Source organism: Crocodylus porosus, unplaced genomic scaffold, assembly GCF_001723895.1.
Source record: "Crocodylus porosus isolate Cpor-Errol unplaced genomic scaffold, CroPor_comp1, whole genome shotgun sequence".
In the NCBI taxonomy this organism is placed as follows: domain Eukaryota; kingdom Metazoa; phylum Chordata; order Crocodylia; family Crocodylidae; genus Crocodylus; species Crocodylus porosus.
The window spans coordinates 85,320,682-85,331,060 of record NW_017728918.1 but is presented as its reverse complement, the minus strand read 5'-3'; the positions used below and the strand labels follow the sequence as shown (position 1 = coordinate 85,331,060).

Here is a 10,379-nt window from a genome sequence, read left to right as displayed (position 1 = left end):
TTTTTCTGAGCAGTAGGTCTCAACAGTGGGCTTAAAATATTCAGTAAACCATGTTGTAAACAGATGTGCTGTCATCCAGGCTTTGTTGTTCCATTTATAGAGCACAGGAAGAGTAGATTTAGCATAATTCTTAAGGGCCCTAGGATTTTCGGAATGGTAAATGAGCACAAACCTTCAATTCGTAAAAAACGCAATATCTGCGAAGCGCAATAAAGCGAAGCTCAATAAAACGAGGTATGCCTGTATAATTTATTAGTCTTGCCATATGCTATTAATTTCAAACTAGCTATGCTGTGGCTCAGTTAAATGATCAGCTGTTTTCCCTCTTAGGTCTGGTTATGGGTGTGATTTTTGTATTTGAGTAAGTTTTTCATTTTTTTGATCAACTAGTGTGTTAACAGGTGTTAGATAAATTAGAACTGGCAGGTGTTAGGTGGAATGGTATGAAACCAGACTGGTGAAACTTGGAAACTGATATATTTTTTGGAACAGCATCATAGAAATGTTCAGTTAACATTGTTGTTTCTAAGTGTTAAGAAACCATGATAATGACTGCAATGAAACACTAAATGCAAAACCAAAACCAAAACAAAACAAGACAAAACCAAAGAAAAGCTGCTCAAAACCCAGGGGTTCTGAATTAACATTGTGTCAGAGACCAGCTGTCAAACTTATTATAATTGTCCCAGCTATCTTTAAAGTCTTTAAAGAAATAATCTGAAGATAGGGTCTTCAAGATAATCTTAATAATTAACCTGAGTATTCAGCCAATGTACAAAATACAAAAAATGCCCCTTCAGCCACTACAGCAGAGTTTCCCAAAGTGTGGCATGCAGGTCAAAGGTGGCCTGTAAACCCCTCTGACACAGCCTACCATCTAGGATTGCTCCTTTGAAATGGCTTCAGGGGCAAAACTTTGGGAATCCCTGTACTAGGGTTTTGGGGCAGCCCATTATTCTCTGGTATGCCTATCTAGTCTCATTTGCCTCTTGCAGAGGCACTATTCTTCACATCATTCTTATGCCTTTTCTAACTTCTGTTTGGGCTTCTCTGTGGGTGTAGACAGAAAAAAACTCTTGAACCATTCCAAGAACATCACTGATAAGACTGGTTCACAGTTGTCCTGGGTCAGAGGTTTCTACACATAGTTACCTTTTCAGCATTTCAGTGCTGTCAAACCATGGCCAGGGAGTGATAGTGAATACCTAGCCCAATTACATTTTTCTGCTTCACCTTCTTGCTAGTGTTGAGTTCAATAAAAAACCCAACATTCTTGCACTTACTGAAATCTATGTGATGGTACACTGACAGGGAGTGCCCAGGTGTATGTGTAGGGCAAGGGCCTACTAGATCCTTGCTTCTGGGTTCTTAGGAGCTGGGCTGCAAGTGCTTTCACTGATTTTAAAAAGCACTTTCCCCCAAACCAATTCTCTGTTAACTTCAGTGTCTGGAAATTGACCAGAGCTCAGTCAATCTCAGGCTGATTTGAGGGTGCAGGGGTGGCTAGGTTGGGAGGGGTTAGATCCAGGTGCATGCTCCTCTTAAAGACCCCCAAGGTAGGGGAGAGCATCACCTCCCTTGGAAGCCCATTCCAGATTCTGGTAGCCCTTACCGTATAGAAGTTCTTCTTGATGTCTAACTTAAATCTTCTCTCCGTCAGTTTGTGGCCATTGTTCCTAATTACTCCAAGGAGTGCCCTGGTAAACAGAGCATCTCCTATTCCTTGCTGCCTCCTGCCCTCCCCCCTATGAATTTGTAGATGGCCACAAGATCACCTCTCAGCCTTCTCATGCAGAGGCTGAAGAGATCCAGGGCCCTCAAACTCTTCTCATAGGGCTTTGCCTGCAGGCCCCTAACCGTATGAGTGGCCCTCCTCTGAACCCTTTCAAGGTTGTCCACACTGAGGTTGTTCACTTTTGGTGAAGTGCAGCACCAAAAACTGGACACAGTATTCCAACTGCAGCCTGACCAATGCCCCGCAGAGGGAAAGTATCATCTCCCTGGACCTGTTTGTCATGCACCTGAAAATGCATGATAAAGTGCAGTTAGCTTTATTGATCGCTTTGTCATGTGGACGACTCATGATTATCTTGGTGTCAGCAATGACTCCGAGATCCCTCTCTGCTGCTGTGCTGCTGTGACAGTCCTCCCCAAGCCTGTAAATGTCACAGATTGCTTTTCCCTAGGTGCAGCACTTTGCACTTGTCCTTGTTGTACTGCATCCTATTCTGTTTTGCCCACTTTTCCAACCTGTCCAGATCCGCCTGGATTCGTTCCCTGCCCTCTAGTGTGTTAACTTTACCCCATAATTTGGTATCATCTGCAAATTTGGACAGAGTGCTTTCCACACCCTCCAAGTAACTGATGGAACTCTGCTTTGAAGTAAATTCTGAAAAGAAAACTTACTTTAGCATCTTAATGTTTTCAGACTCTGACCATCCTCATGTAAGAGGAACAGGCTTTTTGTCTGTCAACTTTCAGTCATATACAGGGTCTTCATAAAGTCCTTGTGCACTTTAAACTTTAATAACTTAGGTTGTGCAAAAGGACTTCATGAAGACTCTGTATAGACATTACAGGTCTAAATTACAAACCGTTCCTTTCAGAAGGCAAAATGCCAGGGGTGGGCAACTATTTCAGCTGGAGGGCCAGTTAATGAGTTTTGATGAGCTGTTGAGGGCCACACACAAAAACTTTTAGAAGATATTTTAACAAATTATACAATTCAAGCAAGTTGGACCCCTGCATGCTGGGGCAAGAGCTGCCCAGCTGCAGCTTCCCTCCCCACCTGGCTGGGCATGTGGTGTTTAGCATGCATCTCCATGGCTACTGCCTTTTCCTGTGTGCTTCCTGCTGCCAGGAGCAGTTGAGCAGGAGGACAAGCCACTGAACCTGGGGGGAGGAAAACTGAGCAGTACCCAGGCAGCTGCAGCTGCACCAGGAACAGCTGGGAAGCTGTGAATGCTGGCCAGGGTCTAGGCAAGAGCACAGTGTGGGCTGCCCAGGCAGGAGTGGGTGGGGCTCGGCCCCATGTAGAGTGCCATGGGTGCAACCATGGGCTAGATTCAAGTAATTAGCATTTCTAGGGTTTGGGTCTCTGCTACTCCTCCTCTTTGAGGAGGTCTTTAATAGGGTACTTTCTTAAGTAACAAGATTTTCCCAAGAAACTTCCAGTCTAAATCAGGTCCTCAGCACCTAATTGGATTTTGATTTTAAAAAATCTCTTTATTCAGTCCTTGTTTTTACATGGAAGATAGCCTTCTTAGTGAACCTGGCAATGAGCCAGAGTTAGGAAATTTGTGATATCTTTCTGTAAATCTTCATTTATGGTTTTTCATGAGGAAAAGTTAACCCTTACTACCATCCTAAAGTAATTTGTTCTTTTGCTATCTAGTAAGGACATTTTTTTCCAAATTTTTGATCTTCTTGTCACTGAAAATTAATATCTTTATTCTTATCACTGAATGTGAGTCTTTGGCTTTTCATATGGACAGTAGGAGGGATCTTTGTGTTTAGGAGTCTGGGAGTACATTTTGGTCCCTTTTGTCAAAGTTCTCAATTGGTATCCAAGGTGCATCCCTAAAGGTATACCTGGAGTGATAGCACTTGTAATCTGCCTTTTTTGTCTTTGAATTTAAGTCTCATTCCTTTTAGAGTAACAAAGTTGAAACCATAAAACACGAGGTCTAGAAGGCTGTACATGCAGGCTGTCTCTTTCCCCCACAATCTAGAGTTTTGTAGGCATTGGCCCCTTTACTTCTAGGTGTCAGCACTTCCTCTGTTGTAGGTAAGGAGAGTAGGGTAATGAAGTCCTGACTGACTTTCAGCTCAGGGACCCTCTGTTAAGCAGTACAGAATGCATCTTAATCATGTCTTGCTGTTTCCTACATTTTCTGTTTTTCAGCATTTCTCAGCACAAATGTCCTGTAGCTATGGAGCTGCTTTAGGACACTTCCTAGCCTCTCCCCTGCCTCCCCATTCTCCCCGGCCTTCAGGTTTTTTGTTGTTGTTGTTGTTTTTTGGGGGGTTTTTTTAATACCAGCTCTTTTTAATCAGACATTTTAGTCACCACTGGAAAGGTACTTTGCCTATCTAGTAACCCTTTCTGGACTGCTACCATATGAGCTTATTATGGGGATTTGTAAAGGGGAAGAAAAGTGTTTCTGTTTTGTCCAGTCTCATTTGATTTGTTCCTTTACTTTTCTGATGATCATCTTTGTTGTTAGTGTCAGGTCTGCTCAGTCAGACATATAAATGTCTCTTCAAGAAAGTCATGACCATCACACATGAAAGCAGAAATTTAGTGAAGTAAATCAAGTAGTCATTATTAACAAATCGAGGCCTGGCTACAATAGAATTATGGGCAAAGAATGTTTTTCTGTTAGTCAAGGTCATCCCACCCTGCACATTTATGTGTCTGAGACATTAAAAGTGGATTGCTTAAAAGTTGTAAAATTTTTAATCGCTAAACAACTATTATTTGCAAATTAACATGGTTTTCCCTTTAGGAAAGGAAAGACTGAATAGGATCAGCAGTTGGATCCAAAGTCAGGAAAGACTGAATAGGATCCACAGTTGGAAAACTTTGTTTTCAAAAGTAGTAAATCAAATGTCTGTAGTCAGGTGAACTGGAAATATGGATTGTGCTTCTGTAGCACATCTTTGTTTTTTCAAAATATAAATCTCTCTGTTAGTAAACCAAAGGCTTTAAGAACTGGATAAGATTTGTGACCTATACTTTGTCTACGTGCTTCTTGAAAAATAATTGTTTAGTGTGCTGATTCATTTGTTTTGTTAAGAGTTCCATGATGTACTTATTTCTTTTGGTCTGTCTTCTGAATTTTATTGTAGAATTTTCCAGAAAAGGACCTTCTTCACTGTCATTCTAAGGATGTCATTGAAGCTCATTTCATGGCTTGTATAAAGGAAGCAGATGCCTTAAAGCACAAAAGCCAAGTCATCAATGAGATGCAGAAAAAGGATCATAAGCAACTCTGGCTGGGGTTACAGAATGGTAAATGCAGCCTGTCAATAACTAAAACCAAACAAGCTGGTTTTTTATGTTAGGTTTAATTTATTCAAAACCAGGATTTTTCCTAGTAAAGTGATTTCCCGCCCCCCCCTATTTTTTCCTAGTAAAGTGATTGTAAAATATACTTTTCAGCATTTAAGTTTAATCAATGTGAAGCATTTTAATGGGGGACCACCTGCTCTTCACCCCATGTATACCAGATTGTAGGTCCACTTTAAGCTATTCAGGGAAATAATCTGAGTTTTGTCTTGATTCATGTAATAAAATTGCAACCTGTTTAATGTAGTTTGGTCTCAATTTAGGAGATGCCCAGGTTTTACCTGGTATTGAGTATGAGCTGTCTCTGACCCTGAAAATGGGTGGTTCCTCTAGTTTATGGTTGGAAGTCATTGGTGGGGCAACACAACTAACTTTCATTGATGTTGTCTTGTGTGTGAGTAATATTGCCCATTTTCACCACCCAAAATTTAAAATATAATTATTGCTAGTCCCATGTCTTTTACAAGGAGATTATGACATAGATATAAAGTAATTACTAAAAAATATTGATGCCAGGATCACTTAGAGTAGCATCTGTATAAAATTAGCTACTCTTCTTTTATGGATTTCATAGTTCATTACTTCTGTGTAAAAGACATTTATGGGGAACAGTGGCTTTTCTTTATGGGAGAACATACTGGAAAATGTTGGTTGGCCAGCTAAACATCTTTTTGACAGAATTTTTTATCTGGTTCTGGATGTAGACAGTTCATTTCTTGCTGGATAGGAAAGACTGCCATACCACTTTGAAATGTATCTTCACACATTTTTAGTATTTATTTGATTTCTAGAAGATGCCATTGTTTTTGATCTGTTAAAGTTGTAGAGTCAGCAGTGTTTTGGGGCTAAGTGCCAAAAAAATCGGCAGCCCTGACTTGTTGGTGTGCCAGCGTGGATGGTGGGGCAGGCACAAGGGGCTCAATCCTTTTTGTGGCAATGCACCCTCAGCCCCTTCCCCACTGTCTGCCCTGAGGCACATGTGCACCCGCTGCCAGCAGTGAGCAGAGCCAAGCTCTGTGGACCCTGATGCAATTGCTTGCAGCCTCCCGTTGCCTGCCACATCCGACCTAGGATCTGGGCAGGACCCTGACACCTACCATGGAGGTGGGCTGCTTGCAGCAGGTGGTGGGGATGCTGCAAGCAGCTGCACCCTAGGTCTGTGGAGCCCTTCTGGCTGGTTGCTGGCAGTGAGTGCATGTGTGCCTCAGGGTGGACAGCAAGGAAGGGTTGTGCTGTCACAACAAGAGTCAAGCCCTTTGCAGCTCCCCCACTGACTGAGGTGGATGGGCCAGGCAAAATGCCATCATATAGCATGCTCTGGCATGTGCTGGGGGGGGTGGTGACCCCTGTTGTAGAAACTATAAGACATTTAAACATTTAATTTATAATGGCTAGACCTAATTTTAAAACGAATATTTGAAATACTGTAACTGCATACACACATTCAGAACATCCAGGACAACTCCCAGGTTTATTTCCCTGAGAGAAAAGCTGACCTGTACAGGCTCAGACAGGGAAGCAAGGAACCTGTAAGCATGAATACTGGGTTGCCAGAGGTCCCGAGAGCACACAGCCCAGAGAGTTTTCAAGGCTTTTTAAGTGAAAGTAACCAGGGACCATCAGAGTCACTGAAGGGTGGGGGTCTGTGTTGTGCACAGAACAGTCCTCCAGCATTTCCCTTCCCCCATACTGTGTTGGAGCGCAGCTAAGGCTGGGGACTGCATATGTTTCCTTGCATCCAGGTGCTACAGTGTCATTCAGGCACGGAACAAGCCAGGAGCAGAACATGCCTGCCAACTGTTTCAGCGCTGGGCTTTTCCAGCCCGAAGCACTTGGGAGGTATGTTCTGTTCCCTGCTTGGCTGAGAGTGACATACATTTTCTCTCCCCCTGTGGGAAGGGAGAGAAACAAAGCACAGTAGGATTGCAAAGGTTGGCTCTGCATCCACTGCGTGTACAGAAGTTCTGTCTCTTGAGGAATATTCTCTGGGGAACCACTTCATGCAGATTGTTCCTAAGTTATTTTTCTCCCTGAATGGCCACTTTTACTTTGGAAGAAAATTTACGAACTGCTGTACGCTTGTGGTTGGTTTCTCCAGAGACAGCAGTGACCTTCCCTACAGAAACTGAACGTCTTTCCAAGCCTTTAGAAAGCTGGTGAATGAAATAAAGCTATAGAGCAATTAATTGTGACCTTAGTCAGGAAATGCAACATATAATAATGTCATCTTGACCTCCCCCCTCAGTTAATGCTACAACCCAGAATGACTGAACTGCTTGGACAACAATTGAATGTGATGTGTGTTTTGGAAGAAAGTTAATTATCTTCTGAGTTAGTTGATTTTATATCCTGTTGTTATTAATTTTAACAGGAGGAGATGTCAAGTAACTGTCTTTCTTGAGGAACAGGGAATGGTGAGGAGTTGAGGGAATTGTCAGTTTAACATGTGAATGGTGAAGTTTTTAGGGATGTAGCTATTAAATACGTAGATTTATGTAGTGAAACTACTGGGAAATGTGCTGACTCGTTTATAGTTTGAGTCGGCACAGAATTTATCTTAACCAGTTAGGGGAATCTGTTTTGGTGTAATTGACTGATATTTTTCATATTAATAGTGAAAAAAAATCTCAATTAACTGGAAAACAATTTACTCTTAAATATTTGCTTTTAAAAGGTCAGATTATTTTATTTTAAATTTTTAGTAATTGAGAAAATGATGTTTTTTTTTCCATATTCATCAAAGTGGCACACTTTGTATCATAAACAAGTTAATCTAAGAGTAATGTTATAGGAAGAGAATGCTATGCCAGTGTAATTCTTTGAAGTTTTTAGCAGTGTATTAGCTTTTAATGGACTGTATAGCCCGATATAGAATTGGAAGCAGTACAATACTAAGATGCTGCTAAGGATGCATTGTATTAATAGCTGTTTGCCCTTATTTCATAATTAGCTTTATAAATAAGCATAGTAAGGATCTGTAGAATTTCCAAGCTATCTTAAGGCAAACAGGCTTTTTAGAGCAAAGAAATAGCATGAATAAAGGCTCTTCGCTTGACATATCACCAATTTAGTCTGGTGGTACAGAATCAGTTCAGATAACCTGATGACACTTGTGAGGCAGAATGAGATGCATATTGTGTTTTCTGTGCACTGTTCACAGCAATAAACAAAAATTAAAGAGAGAACCAGCTTGTTATATAACTGTTCTTGATGTATGCTATTGCCAATTCTATATAGAGAGGAGTTGAATGATATTTTATACAAATGAAATGGGGGTTTTCATTTAGTATCCTTTTAACTAAATTTTTTCTCTAGCATTCATACCAATGAAATGCTGGTGTTTTATCATAGTGGTAGCTACATATTGTTTTATTATTAAAGTCATTTGTGTAGAAGTTGGTTGTAAAATGTCACTGTAGCTAAAATTAAAAAAGGATGTTGAGTACTTGTCAGAATATGAGAAAGCACTTGCTCAGTTATATAGGTTAGGTTTCATTGTTATCACAAGTGTCATAAGTGATTGCCCTAAGCTGGTATTTCTTTTTTACCAAAGGGTCTTCATTTTAAGTAAACCATCATTATACTCGATGTGTTTGGGACTGCTTTGTGACAGTCCTTAAGAGGGTGGCCTAGTGAAGTTGATCTCATACAGGTTTCACTATTTAATGAGCAATGGCACCTGTGCAACCTGACACTTGAAAGAGAAGCTTAAATAATCTTTTGAATACTTTCAAATGCTAATTTTAATTTGTCAGCTTTTCATAAAAGAGAAATACGAAAAGCTTGTGAAACCAAGAAAACTCTTTTTAAGACATGCTGTACCTTTCAGTATTTTTTTATAGGCTTTCGTTTTAGATATAATGATTTTAAACCTCTCTCTGAAACAGAATTGATGACCACAAAAAAGAAAAGAAAGTAACATTTGTGATAACTGCCTCACAGCTAATAATACATCTGCAGTTTTTTGTCTGTGAAAATTCAAAAAAAATTAATTAGATCTAGTATATAGTAAACAATTATTTTTATTTAATTCTTGTTAGATAACTCTGTCAGATTTACTACATGGATTAATGTGGTGCTAAACTTTGTTTTTTGTAAATTTTAATTTTGCCTTTTTGCATAACTTCTTGATATCACAATAAAGCATATATAAATCACAAATATAAATTGGAGTTTGGTAGCTCTTCATATTAAACTGGAGTTGCCTGGTCTGCTGGCATTGAGAATTTTCCATTTCTGTTGCTCTAACATCCATCATGGGATAAGCCACAGCAATAAATGTGTGGCATATCTTGTGTTGGGATTACCTGGTTTGGTGTCATGTTCATCTTTGATTCCTTTGTTGTTTTACATGGTAGCTAATCAGCCACCAAATCAGAGACTTGGTCTTACCTTTCTGCCCTGGTGCCTCTATTGATTTAAATCATCCTTCTAATTTCAGTCTAATTAATGCCTGTTTCCCTAAGTCAGTCTTTTTCCACCAGAGGTTGATAACTTGGGAATGCCATATTGGTACAGGATCAAGGTTGGAGAATTGGGGCATTTGAACAAGGTAGAGAAGAGAAGCTTCCTGAGGGCAAAGAAGTAAAGCTGTTCTACTGAAGTTTTTTGACCACAAAGCTAAATTTTATTCAGAATTATAGGAAAATGTCTTACTGTAACTCTTGTTCTGAATCACTTTGTTGCTTCTTTATAATGAACAAGGGCAGGCAAGCTTTTAAAAGTATTCTTTTCTGTTTGCTTTTTACATTAGAAATTCAGGTCTTATCTATGTCATAGTGTTTCAAAGGAGACTGGTGAAATGATGACACAGGATCAAGAAAGTGAAAGCTGAACAGTTAAAGGGGTAAATAATTTTTTTAATTGAATAGTTCAGAAGTTTAACTTCTTGATTTCTATGCAACAATTTTGATAAAGAGAATTTATTAAAGATTCAGGACACCTGTTTTTTCTTTGATGTGAAAGCTCATAAGAGATATGTCCTATAATGTTCACTGCGCTGTTAAGGAAGCCAAGATTTGATATTTCTTGTACTTGACACACAATCTGTTTGAGTGCTTGGGCAGCCTCATAGGCAGAAAGTTCTTTTGTAATATCCCACCTAAATGTCTCTTGTTGTAACTTTAAGTCCATTATTTTTCCCCCACTTTGCTGTGGATGCACAGAATACCGTATTTACTTGAATATTAGATTACCCTGATTATAAGAGCCCTGCCCCCCTGTAAGGTTTTATTTATGGAAAATTTATAAATTCGTTATAATTTTCCAGGTATAAAATCTAATCATTGGAGGTTTGTCTTCAATTTTT

General features: G+C 39.8%; 1 protein-coding gene across 2 annotated transcripts in view; it reads left to right on the top strand.

The window, feature by feature from the left end:
* ATG5 (autophagy related 5) overlaps positions 1 to 10,379 on the top strand; it is a 147,893-nt gene that overhangs the window by 39,583 nt on the left and 97,931 nt on the right. For both annotated transcript variants that reach the window (XM_019537828.1, XM_019537829.1), the window contains one exon: positions 4,852 to 5,014. In XM_019537828.1, the coding sequence (XP_019393373.1) occupies positions 4,852 to 5,014 (163 nt within the window). The remainder of the gene's footprint in view (positions 1 to 4,851; positions 5,015 to 10,379) is intronic.